Source organism: Ambystoma mexicanum, chromosome 13 (assembly GCF_040938575.1).
Source record: "Ambystoma mexicanum isolate Mex_15411 chromosome 13, UKY_AmexF1_1, whole genome shotgun sequence".
NCBI lineage: Eukaryota > Metazoa > Chordata > Amphibia > Caudata > Ambystomatidae > Ambystoma > Ambystoma mexicanum.
In genome coordinates, this window is record NC_090938.1 from 712275315 (window position 1) to 712289150 (window position 13836).

At 43.5% G+C, this 13836-nt stretch overlaps 1 protein-coding gene across 1 annotated transcript in view; it reads left to right on the top strand.

The window, feature by feature from the left end:
* Positions 1 to 10515, top strand: part of LOC138521768 (E3 ubiquitin-protein ligase TRIM39-like) — a 404627-nt gene extending 394112 nt beyond the window's left edge. The window contains exon 10 of the mRNA XM_069634835.1: positions 9441 to 10515. Coding sequence (XP_069490936.1) covers positions 9441 to 9520 — 80 coding nt within the window. The 3' untranslated portion in view covers positions 9521 to 10515. The remainder of the gene's footprint in view (positions 1 to 9440) is intronic.
* Positions 10516 to 13836: the final 3321 nt, after the last annotated feature.

A 13836-nucleotide genomic window follows, 5' to 3' on the forward strand; every position in this document is an offset into this window, starting at 1 on the left:
ACAGAGCCTGGAGGCATAAAAGCACTTAGACCAGACATGACACAGAACATAAAGAAGCAAGGCGAGCCAGAGAGGGGGACAGAGAAAGGAATCGGGCTTCAAAGAGAAATGTTTTTAAGGTGTTTTTTCAAACTGGATAGACTAGAACACTGCCTCCGATCCAGCGGGAGTGGGTTCCATAGGCATGGTGACAAGAATGCAAAACTTCAGTTTTTCACCTGTGTCAATTTTGCCTTTGGGATGAGAAGTAGGCCCGAGTTGTTTGATCTGAGGCTACATTGGTCCAGTAGCCATTTAAGCTGGGTTGCCAGATGGGCTTTTGCCATAAAGGCAGGCATGCGAGATGCAGAGCGTGCGGAACATGGCTCGATTTTTCTATGGGGAACCAGGGTAATGCTCGCCTGGCTTTTGACACATGATTGGTTTTACGCAGATCAACTACTACCCTCACTGCGTTGTTCTGAACAACTTGAAGATGACTTGGCTCCCCTTTGCCAACGCCCAGTAAGACACTTGCACAATAGTTCATGGGACTCCCGATGATGGCACTAGCTAGGGTGGCACAGCTGGTAATATCCAGATAGTCAGATTTGTGCCAGTAGTTTAATGTAGTAGGATGTATTGGATACTTGGCAGCTGACATGTGCCCTCATTGAGAGCTGTTGGTCAATGTTAACAGCCAGAGTTTTCACCTTCTTAAGGGTGGGCAAAAGACAATCTGCAATTCGAAAAGAGGAGTAGGCTGGATCAAGATTGTGAAGCTTGGGGCCAGTGCCAACAATGATCTGTTTTTGAGTTACTGAAGGCTAGACCATTGAGCAACATCCAGAGGTGAATTTCATTGTAGGTTGCGTTTGTGTCTTTGAGGTAGTCACCTGAGAGTGGAAAGACGCTGATTGTCAGCATAGTTGGCATAACAAATACCATCTTCCAGTTGATCAAAAAGTGTAAGCATGAAAAGATTAGAATAGGAGCTAGGCAAGCAACCTGTGGCACTCAACATTGCAGAATCAGTCCCTCAGACATTGCATCCTCGTGGAAACCTTTTGCAGTCCTGTCTGACAGAAATGATATGACCCAGTTGACCGCTTCCTGGAAGGAGGTTCGCTCAGTCAGTCTGTCAGCTAGTATATACTGGTCCACCAGGTCGAACGCAGTTGTCAGATCAAGGAGCATCAAAATTGAAGTCTTATAATTTTCCATGAATTGAATGTTAGATTTAAGATCCAACAAGGTGGACTCAGTGCTATGGGCACTCCGGAAGCCTGACTGTTTATGGCCTAATATGCCTTTTGTGCTCAGGAAGGCATGGATCTGTCCCTGTGCTATTTTATCCAGTACCTTCAAAAGGAGGGGGCGGTGGGGGTTGGTAATCTGGCGATGGTTGCTTGCTATACTAGGATAAGTGTGGGCTTCAAGAGGGGTGATCCAAGCTTGCGTAATGTCTTGAGGTACTAACTTATCTTTAAATGAGGCATTAACAAATTTAGTAATCAACGGGGAAAGAAGCTGGGCACAGGATTTCACTACTTTAGCCGGACAAATGTCGCCTCTGCAACTGGTGGGTTTTAACTTTCTTAGTATACCCAGAATCTCCTCATCAGTCACTTCAACAAAGGAGAAGTAATTGGTCATGAGTGGCCAAAATTGGGCATGATCAGGAGCAGATAATGGAGTCAGTTTGGTAACCTTAGTTTCAATGTCCTTTTTTAATCGTTTGGATCTTGCCGACCATGGCCTTTTCAATTTGGGTACACCAGTCTGTTTTTTTCGATTGTATGAATGTTTGGGCATGGATCATCTGGTTCTTTTAAGAGCCGAAAGTGTTCCCTAGTATCTGACGCAGCAGTCTTGATTCTATTTTCATAGGAACCTTTTTTTGCAGCATAGATGGCATAGTTGTGCTCTTTTACAGCACGAGAATACTCAATTTTGTAAGTGGCTGTGAGTTTTCTGCCACATGCGCAATGCCTTCTGTTTCTTAATTTTCAGATTTTGTGTGGCTGAATACCAGCTTTTTGAAGGGGTAGACTTTTTCTTCTTACTTTCTAATGCGCAATACTATCAATGGTGTTATATGTAGCCCACAGGTCAACTGCTGACTTATACTGGGCAAGATTTGCTAAGTAGAGGGCAAAAAGCAGAGCTAGTGACTCTGGTGAGTTTGCGTAGATTGCTATTCATCATCACCTGACAATTCTCTTCTATAATTACGGTAAATACCAAATATATCAGAGTAAATACCATTTTCCTTTTATTATGGGTAAATCTCAGGATCTTTGTTTTTTTTCTCGTGTTTATGAATAGATCATTCAACCGGGCATAATCTAGAACTGTCTAGTTCTTTCTGTAGTCCGATCAGAGTTCTATCCATAAGTACAACATTGGCGTACGTTCGGCAGGGTATTGACAGTGTTAAAATTCTTTGTGGTGCAATAGTGTACTATCCAAAAATGGTCCCAAATCGGACAGATACAGATTAAATAAGGCTGCCAATATGCAGCCTTGAGAAAGGCCTCTATAGGCCTGAAAGGTCTTTGATGTTTCACCCCAGCCGTCCAGCTTCACTCGTAGTGTAGTCAGATCATGTAAATTGATTACCAAGTGATCCGGGATCTTGCGCTCCTTTTTAACTTCTGCCACAATAAGTTACGATTTACACAATCGAATGCTGGAGTAAAGTCAATTGCAACAACATATAGGGGTAGATTTCCAGGGGCAAGTGCCTCTTCTCTGAGCCATCCCACGATTAAGCCATTAAGACCTGTGCCCATCCCACAACTCAAACTTTTTGATACTTCTGCGGACACCCAGACTCTGTAGATACCCAGACTTTGATGCCCATTGTTTCAGATCCTTGAAGACCAGCCCCGCGAATATCTTGCAATTGCAATCTATAAGGGAGATTGTCAGAAATTCTGCTGGGCATACTGTCTCCTGTCTCCCTTCTTATATATGGGAATAATAGTTGCAGTATGCCATGATTGTGGTAACTTCCTAATCCCTCATCACATTTACAAATGGATCATATAGAATTTTAGCCCACATCACTGGTGCCAGTTTGAATAGTGCATTTGATGGGCCATTTGGTCCCGCTGCTCTAGAGTTGGAGGCCTTCTTAATCAGAGTATCTACCGCCGTCCTGTTTAATTTCCACTCCTGGTCAATCATAGTGCTCTTTATCAAACTCTGATTGTTTATACACCTCACCAAAATGGTTAATTCATTCACTCTCAGCAATCAGTTCCCAGACATTTCTGGAATCCTTTTGGTAAGTGTTTCTAATCTCTTTCTGGGCTGAATGTATGCACTTTGTAGCTTCTCGGACCGTTTTTAAATCTCTGCCTGAGGAGCTTAATACCAGTTAGATTGGATTGCACCTTCTCACTATTCCCTTTTTAGTCTCTGAATTTCATGTCTCAATACTTGCTTTTTTGTCTGTATGATTATATCATATGGATGGGCTCCTCTCCGTCCCCCTTGATTATTCACGCTTGGTGTTGTCTTGCATTTGTCCAAAAAGGCATTGCAAGTATAAGGAAACGGGTAGGCAGCCCTATCCCCCCTTCATGTACTAATGTTCTGTAACGCTCACCTGACTCCCACGGAGGCGCTGGCCTGGTTCGCGCTGCTGTGACCTCTTCTAAGGTGATGCGCAGGGTTCGGAAGATGGACTGGACCGGGCCCCCAAATCTGGCTTGTCTGGCTCGCAGAAGTATCCTTCTGTGGGCGAAAATAGGGGATTAACTGTCTGCGGGGTAATGCAATCGGCCTCCCACTTTCCCCTCTCACCCTCCTCTGATTCCTCGTAGCGTCTCACCTTATGGTCTGGAAGGACGAGCTCTCCATCCTGCTTCTGATGCAAGGGCGCGTTGGTATCCAGTTACTTCACTGGATTTTCGGATTGGTGAGAACCAAACTTGCTTGGCTTCCAGGTAAGTTTTTTGATAAGAGGTTCCCCTTGTGTCCATGCATTATTGTACTAATGCTAGTGTCTTTTTCCATAGGGGCCGGGGTACGGAATGCCGGGGAACAGGCATCGACCCGAGATGAGAGGTGAAATCCTTGTAGAAATCAAGTAAGTCTTTAATTAGTGTTTTTTGGTAATGTCTTTTCATTCGCTCATTAACGCTGATGTCTCTTTCCCCTTAGGGGCCGGGGTCCGGAAATGCCAGGATGCGGCGCGGACCCGAAATGAAGAGGGAATGAATCAACAGGTAAGTCTTAACATGGAGGTTTAGTTTTCCTTATTCCCTTCTCTCTCTCACCTTTTGTTCCGGTCTTTTTCTCCCTAGGCGCTGGGGCGTGACTGCGAATCCGGATGATCGCTGCTGAACATGGAGGCGCCCTGTAAAGGTGAGTGGAATGCGGCGATGCAGCGATTGATGCGATGAGCTTTTAAATAAGTCTTCCTTTTCAGGATTGTCGGCGAGATGTCTCCGGGATGCGGATTTAGCAGGTAAGGACTTTTCCTTCTTCTGGTCTCTTCTTCTCTTCCTTTGCAGGTGATCCAGGATGCTGGCAGGTGTGGCAGAAGTCAGGAGGCAGGAGCAGACACGGTGAGCGTCCAGCTGCTAGATGCAGAACAACGCGAAGCACGTGTGGCTGTTCGGGTGGGGTTTAAATAGCCTTGGAAGAAGTTCCAGGTATGTATCCTTCCTCCAATCAGGTATGTATCCTTCCCCGACCACGCCCGGATGGTAAATTAGTCCCACAGGTAAAGTAGTTCCTTTCAGGCTTCAAGGAGGCCGGGATCCTGCAGCATGGTCTGCATCAGGTAAGTGCACCCAAGCACTCCCATAATGAGCCTGGCGCCTATGGCACCAGGACTGATGTCTGTTATGAGCCTGGCGCCATAGGTGCCAGGACACTGTCCAAAGGGCCCCTATATGGGGTTGCTGGGTCCTTCCTTGGGGACTGGATGTCCGCTTTTGGGGACGCAGGGCTTGCACCGGCTCCCCGGGAGCGGGCATCATGACATGTACTCGCTCTTCAGATTCCCTACATATTTCAAAAATCTATTCCCCTGCAAGATTCACTAAGTCCACTCATATTGTGGTAATCGTCTCTCTGGGTATAAGCCTTGATTACAACTGTTTTCTATAATCCCTAATCCTCCAATACTCATCTCTTCACATACATCAAACAGTGTAGGTGACAATGCTATATAATCTAAATAAGCAACGGACCGCTCAGATCTCTAGGGATTTGGTGGAAAATTGCCACATTCAATACTCAAGTTCCAACTCGCAAGCCACTTGCACTATACATTACCAGTCGCTGTGGAATTGATCTTATGATTAGGACTATCCTCACTATTCATCTGTCATACAATCAGCTTTTAAATCGCCTGCTATTACAGTATTGCATATTGTCCCACATTTTTTTGCAGAAAATATCCACCTCTACCTGTGACGGGTTGCAATAGATATTTTAAGCAGAATAGGCTGTTGGCATAAACCTTTTACTTTCACCCGCTGAAGTATTTAGCATCAAAGTTAAGGGATTTTAGCAAGGTCCAGCTCAGCGGTACTTAACAAAATTGCCAACCCGTCTGAGGATCTTCCCATGGGCCCTTTGACGGCCATTTGCTGTATCACTCTAAAGCCATCAACAATAAAAGGGTCACACAACCTAGTCTCCTGGAGAAACCAAATGTTATTATTTTTAAAAAGGCTCCATCTGGCCTCCAAACCCAGGAAACTGTTCAAACCACGAGTGTTGCAACTCAGCAACTTGAATTTTTCTGCTTGAGTGGTTATTGTTAGTCTTAACATTTCCTTCAGGATAATGTCGCTAAATCCCATAGGAATCCTTGGGAAAATGCTCCATATAGCTTTACTTCTGTGCATGGATCACATCTGTGGGGTTAGTGTTACAGTTTATATCCCATGGCCAAGAGTGATTCTTCCTGGGTAAATAGCAATGAAGTGATTGCCGATGAAGACTGCTCAATTAATACCCAGATGGTAATGCTAGACCATTTCGGGAATTCAACTTGCACTATGTCATTATTCCCAATTGCGGATAGCCAAGGAGTTTTCCTCCACAATGTCAACAGACAAGATCTATTAAGGAATATATTCTTTAAGGTAATAATTCCTCTACTTTTACCAGATTGTTCAAACCAAGGAACAGTCTAGGGTCAAAATAGGTATGAGGATAATTGTTGCTGCTTCTTTCTTTTACATTGTCATCGATATAGCACAGTTGTGCTTGACGTAAAGCAATATTTGTTTGTTGCATCAAACTACTAGCTTTCTCCACACTCTGCTGCAATATTGTGGCAAGACTTGTAGTCTCATCTTTCTCTCAAACTATATCCTGATCCCTAGATTTTTGCTCTAACCTCTATCCAGATGACCTCTCAATTCTACTTTTCTTCATCTTTAATTATGACCGTTATTACTCAGGGTTGCCGGATCCTTCTGTGCCCTTTATAGTGTATTCTTAATTCAGAAGTACTTTGTTGGAAATTCTACTTGCTTCAGACTTTTAGTATGCATCTTCGTAGTATTCGGTTTTACATATTTTATATTTTTCGCAGACTTCTCATCGAGATCTCATGACAGATCACCTCTTCAGTTGCTGCTACTTTTAAGTGAATCACTCTGAAGTGATGGTATACCTCTCAAAGTTATTTTGTTGCGAAGCAGTAGCCATTTTAGTCAATTAACTTCTCCTCCTGGTCTTCTCACGTAAATGGTTGCCCACATCCTCATAATATAAAGCCGGTGAAATCAATAATCCCATTGTTGATTCAGGTTCAATATTTGGTTTGGTGTTATATTCTAGAATCAAGTCCACCCCTTTAGCAATTATGCCTTTTGATTTCTTGTTGCTCAGAACACAAAACAAATTGCACCTCAATTTTCACTAGAATAGTATCCATGGATGAGCTTATAGGAGGTAATACAGGTGCATGTGCTTCACCAAAACAGGTTTCTTCGCTAGAGGACGCTATAGTAGAATTGAAGGCTTCCAAATCGGGACTTGCAGATACATTTGTGCCAATTATATTAAAATCCTCTTTCAGTACCCAACGATTTCTGCCTGAAGTCTAGACACGTGTTCAACGATGAACCTCCATTATCAATTGTAAAGGAGTGTTGAGACAAAATCTTGTCTGGATTGTTACCGCCACAAATTACCATTTCCTCAGGTCGGGGAGGGCTCACTTCCTTCCTAGTATCCACCATATTAGGTATGTTCTTTAGAAAATCCTTGATGGTTGTATTGCTTTTTTGTTGCCACTTTTATTTAGACCAAGCAGAGTATTTTTCTTGCATCTTCTCATTGTAATGTGGCTCTTATTGGGCACTGATTTGCTCAGGCTCCTTGAGCGGTTAGTCGCATTGGTTATACCACTGCGCAGGCCATAACTGCATGATTTTAATCCTTTTGTGGATTTCGTAGTCCAAGATAAAGTTATAATTTGTATTAATACTAAAGGGGAGGGCAAGTCAGCTGTCAACGGGGGCAGTGCAGGGTGCGGTCTGTACTTGCCACCTTACTACCCAGGACTCGCTCTCAAACCTTTACCCTCTCACCTCGCGCTCGTCTCACCTTGGGTTGCACAGGAATCCCCCCCCCCCTCACCTCAAAACGATGTATGTGCTGCAGAGCACACACTTCACTTCTCCGATCTCGCTCTGCCTTGCCTGCCTCTTCTTCGCAGCAGGGGGCATGAAGCGAATTAAGGAAAGGGAGGAAAGGACCTACGAAAGTATCGGACGTCACGCCACACAGGACAGAACGAAACAGTCAGCAGCCACTTCCGACACTGAGAAGTAAACATCCAGTTGTGAAAAACACATATTATGGTGGTAAACATTTGGTGCCATGTTCTTTTATATCCAACTTTGTAATATATGGAATTACCATATCATTTGCCAATAGTCTAAGGTGGCTGTTCTGGTGCTGTTTTTCCATGTTTTACCAGCCGGTATAGCTCCACTCACCCAACCATTTGGCAGCCCCAATCTTCCATGAGATCACCCCAATACACTCCGTTCTGATTTACATAATTATTTCAAAGATGGCCACCACGAAAAGGCTTTGATTTGGTTATTCCCTGGGTATTGTTTAATTTCTCTCCCTTATAGTTTTTATTTGGTCACATTTGTTCATTGTTCATTACCCAGGATAACTGTTTGCAAGGCTTTAAAGTTGTGCACGATGTGCAACCCCTGCAACCTGACCACACATCTGAGACAGGCAATACGCTGGGCAATTACCTGCAGGAGTATGAGCGAGTTCTTGAGAAATTAGATGGCAGTGCAGTCTCTGGTTTTATTACAACTTGTGACCACCACAGGTTTGCAAACGCATTGTCCACATTGATGACTTGGCTGTGGCTCTGGTCCCCAGCTCACCTGTTACCTCTTGCAAGGCTATCTGGGTATTGTGGTCCTGTAGATTCAACTCCTGCCATGGGATTGACTGGGGCAGCACCACGTCTCTGGGTAGAGCCTTGGGATCCCTCATATAACCTCTCAGCAGCACTTCGTTGCACTAGACCAACCCAGTCCTTAGTGGCTTGCCTCCCCTACATAAAAGAATGGAGTTCAGACAACTCGTCAAAAGGTCACAATATTGTTAGTTCCAGAGGCCTGAATATACACTGGATGCAAAAGAGAATTTGGACTATTCACCCCCACCCCCAAATACAAGGTTTAGATACAGGGACTATTCTAGGTCACTGGGGCATGTTTTGCCTCTGGTCTTTAGTGAGCTGGCATTGGTAGGAGTTTGGTGAGAGAATGCAGTTGGTGTTAGGCAAATCATATTAGTTTAGACCATGCATTGGTTCTTAGTACAAGTGAGCTAGTCTATCTACTGGGCTGTCGGTGCTGATGGATCTTGACCAATTTAATGTGTGCGAAACTAGAAGTCCAGAATCATTGGAAATGTGGTAACTTTATAGTATCCTGTTTTTAAGACCTGATTTCTTAGGCTATGGGGAGAGTATATAATTTAGGACCGTTCCGAAAGATAGATTTTTGTCCAACCTTTGAATTATAGAACACAAATAGCTAAAGATATGCTGTGAATCTCAATGTTCCCCTCTTGTTTTTCCCCAACATAATTCTCTTCTACCCTTTTAACTTCTCTGCTTTTCTCCCTACACTATCCCTGCGTTAACCCATAAAATGCGAGATTTGTCATGCTAGCCATGGATTGCAAACGTAGAGCACATGGTTTCATGTGCCCCCAAGCTATTCGCCCTTTACTACAACAGAGCACGGGTGAACTTGGAGCTTTAAAGGATTTATAAGTATTGCGTTTTGGGGTTTGATTAGGCTGTGTAGTTGTGTATACGGGTCTAACAGTGTTTGCATTATATTGCTTTATATTATGCTTAAATAACTAACTATCCTGCCTCTTTGTTCTTTGTCTCTCTTCTCGCTACATTAACCGATCTGCTATCTCTCAATTAGCTTGCAGTATGGATCAAGAAACGACTAGGATCATTCCTGCAACACCTGTGAGAAGAGCCAGACTTGATTCACAGCGCTGAGCGCTTTACCTACTGGGTGATTTGTATCCAGATGATTAGGACCTAATGAATCTATCCTTGAGTGGCTTCCTAACGGCGACAGAGGATTATCTTTGGGAAGCATCAGTAGCAGATGTTTGAAGACTGGCTGGGGGAGGTCGAAGTTGACACTCAATTGTTGATGGTAGTGTTCCTGTTACCTGATGGTTCTTTTCATGTAGGTTTGAAGCTGATGTCCTGTTACATTGGGGTGTCGGTCTCCAGTGGTATTAGTCACTGCCCTGTTGGCATTATTCTGTTTTTTCTAGATCTTTACTGGGAGCATTTAGGGTACCTCTGATGGTGCCCTTGTGGGAGGGCCACTTCCTTGTAGTTGTGGTGGTCACTTTAGTGGTGTTGAGGGTCACCCTACTGCAGTTATTATTCTGTAGTGTTGGAATATCACACCCGTATATTGCTGTGTCAATATCGTATAGTGTTAGGCCTTCATGTAATTGCCCCATGTTTGAGGTAATTCTTCAGTAGTGCTGAGGCTACTGCCCCTACAGTGCTGGGGTTACTCTGGTATGGTTTTAGTTCACAATTTCTGAAGTGTTGGAATGAATGCCCTGTAATGTCCAAATCCTGTAGTTTTGGGTGTCATGGTATTGGGGTGATGGGGGAGGGGGGTCAGTCACCTGTAGAGTTTTGGAGGTCAACTTATTGGGCGAAGGTAGGTGGTCTATTGATGAAACCTCTGACCGTGTAATATACAGACCTGAGTTATAATCAGTTTTTTGGTCAGATTGCAATTCTCGGCATATCACTATCTTCCTAAGGCTTGGTTACTATACCTGCCGGAATTAGGAGTACTTGGGAGCAGACTGTGAGTTTTTGCCATAGTTGAGACACTGGAGCGCACTGTTTAGCCTATAACATGGGTGTGGCCTTCCTCCAGATAGAATGCACTGGCTGTGATGACTCTGTCCAAAGTTGTTGGCCCTCTCACTGCAAAATAAAAATGTAATTAGAATCACACCTTAAAGTAAGTGTCCTTGAGAGAAGTCAAATTCAAATTTGGATGACCGGCATCTAGCAACCATCCAAGACCCTAAATGCACTGTAGAGAAGGCACCTCAAGGTCTTATAGCGAGGTTGGCCTTCATCCAGCAGGAACTTCTATTATACTGAAACAGCATATAAAAAAAGCCTGGGAGCCATTCTCAAGAATGTACTAGGCCCACTGTGATGCAATGTGAACTTTTGTCTTTGTGGTACCAGGTAAGGTACATGACCATGCCTTCCTCTTAAATGGCTCATGAGCATGTCCAATTGTCTTTAAAATCTGTGTATGCACCAGCGTTCTTATAGACCTGTTCAGAGAACTACTGAGAAAGCAATGGTCATCTTACTAGCCGCATGCACTAGATCTTTGTTTTCCTACAAGCAAGCATTTTCCAAGAGCATGCATAATCTTGTTTACTACAGAAAAGACACTGTGCGTTTGGGGGCAGCTCCCTGACGGATTTGTGATTGCTGCACACATGTTACATTACATTGCTTCACTCGGGAACCATGTCTGATGGCTCCTACCTCGCCCAAATTGTAGGGTGCCACTGCCTCACTGCAGTGAGTTGAGGTGCAGTAACACATTATTCAACTGAGACCTACACTTTAAAAGCAGTATTCGCAATGTCAACATATATGTGGAAGCCTGAAATATTAAGACATTATTTCCTCATGGCTGCCGAAAAGGGCCTATGTACCTCTTCCCCAATATCTATCTCAGAATTGTCTGCAAGGTGCCTGGCCAGTTCAAGCTTTGTATACAACTTTACTTTGACTTTTACACAATTGAAGATCTAATGCAGGTTTTTCATAAGATAACCAAAGATTTATATTCTCCTGTTACCAAAAGGAAAATTCTCTGGTTATTCTGTAGAGGGCACGTGCATTTTAATGTAAGGATCCACTCTGGATTTAGCAAGGTGAATCCTTTGATTAGTTTCACTTAGTCTTGACATTTGATGAAAACAACATTAAGTAATTAATCATAAAATAGGCACTGTACATGGACATTAGCAACTATACAGTTTGTTACATGTTTTAGACTCTCTAAAAAATATTTCCTTTTCATCTGGGCAGTAGTTGGTCTTTTCTGATACATAACCCGTTTTCATGTTCATGCTTATTCATTACAAAGAACGTTTCTACATCCTTATTTAGACATCTGATTGGTTTTCACTGCATGTAGCTGACAATTTTGAAAATCGTATACATTGTTCAATAAAACCTGTTGCTTGAAACATGCTAAAATTATTGATTTTAGATATGGTACATAATTGCTCGGTTGGCGATCTATACTGGGAATGTAGACTAACAGATCCTAGATGGTGAATCAGTAAAAACCAACTATGGAAAGGAATCTTAATCCTGTGATTCTCTGTAAATGCTACTGTTCCTTGAGATGCTCTGTTTTCTGTCAACAGTTTAATATCATGTGACAATGTTTAAAATATATGCATGTGCACTATAATGCCATTTGCACCCTCTTGGCCATGCGAGGAGTGTACCTCCTATTTTGTGTTTTTATTATGTGTGATCTTTTTTGGAGAATTGTGCAATTGAATGTAAATTTCATTTTTAATGGAGAAATCTGAATAAATTATTCACTACGTCCTATATTGCATAAATAAATACTGAAGATTTACTGTGCCTATTGTACTTTACTTTATTGGAAAGGGTGTGGGGATATTTGAGCACTGCTCCCTGTTGTCTTTTAACCCTCGGTTAATTGTTGGGTCACCATGCTGTACTGTTTGGATTTGTTAGCCATCTGTATTTTTCAGGGCGAGGGAAGAAATGTTACACTGTGTAATTGATAGAAGATTGAACTATGATGGGTTTGCTTTACACTAACGTTGGGTGGTAAAGCGGTCCAATGATGACCTAGTGAGGAATTGTCAATGTTGCTATTATATTAATGTCACACCTTTTTGTAGTTAGTAGGGTGCATGGATTCACTGAAATGGGGGAGGTGTAACTTGAATGGACTCATCCACCAACATAAACCCCAAAATAAAAATAAATGGACACATCCCAGTAGGGAATGAAACCATGAGGTAGATTGTAAGTTGAACAAAGTTTTATAACAGATAAAAGATGCACAGAGAGACTGTGCTGCTCTGAGAGCGCTCTGCCAAACATTAAAGGAGCAGCACATTATAAGATTGAAACACAGAATTGCTGACGATTTGATGTAGGCTAAGTGTGCAAAACCGGTATGGATACATACGGGACAGTTGCACCGGATTGGCTCTAGGCTTGGGTGTTCGTTGAGCAGCACGTGGGTCAGCTGGGCTCATCTCGGTGGGGTGAAGGTCAGACGCATACGAAACATAGCTAACTAATCTATCTTAGCAAAACCGGACTGAAGGCATGCAACAAATAATTGGACAAAGTGGACAGTCATGGGGATGCTGTGGAGTTCCTTTTGTTAGATAACCGATTGATTTTGCTCTTTGAACCTTGGGGACTGTTAAACTCTGATGCCCGGGCCCAGGTGCCCACCTTGGACATTTTGCTCTGTCGGCTGCCTCATGATATAAGCCGACATGTGTTAGGTTTACTAGTGAAATACAGCAGAGGGGGATTAGACCCCGGGATCAGTGGTGGGCCTGTTAATAAAATGGCTCTCTGATGTGTATCTGCATCAAAAGAGGTTGGGGGACTGTGGCTTCTCGAGGTGGGGGTTGAGAGGGTCATAGACAGGTTTGTGGAGACTGATGGGCACACATGCAGTGGTTCGGCTGCGGTGTCACACAGGGCAGTGAGCTCAGAGGAAGAGAAAGAATACTATTTTGAGGGGATTGGGTCCTCTGACGTATTTCATATCTATGAGCGATATGGAATACGTTGTCGGACCATCCCATCGAAAGAACGTTACCAGGTAAGAGAGTAACTTGTTCTTCGAGGGGATTGGGTCCTCCGACGTATTCCAGATCGCTCATAAATATGGAATACATCGTCGGACCATCCCATCGAAAGAACGTTACCAGGTAAGATTAACTTGTTCATCTATTTGATAAAATTCGTGCCTGGGCTTCCATGAGAAGAGTTTGTGCGTTGCAGACCGAGGAGGTGATGGGGGCGGTTGTGCTGGCTGTGGGCGGCACTGGACAGTGGGACAGATGGCTTTTGGAAATCATTGTGCGGCCTAGTAAAAAGGGCCTTTGTCTTCAGAGGACAGAACGTTGGGACGTCTCCCGTGATTGGATGAGCATCAGATTGATTCCATACAGAATGTACAGGGGGTTCGAAAGGTCCCTTCCTCCCTTACATTCCCCCCTTTCGTTACT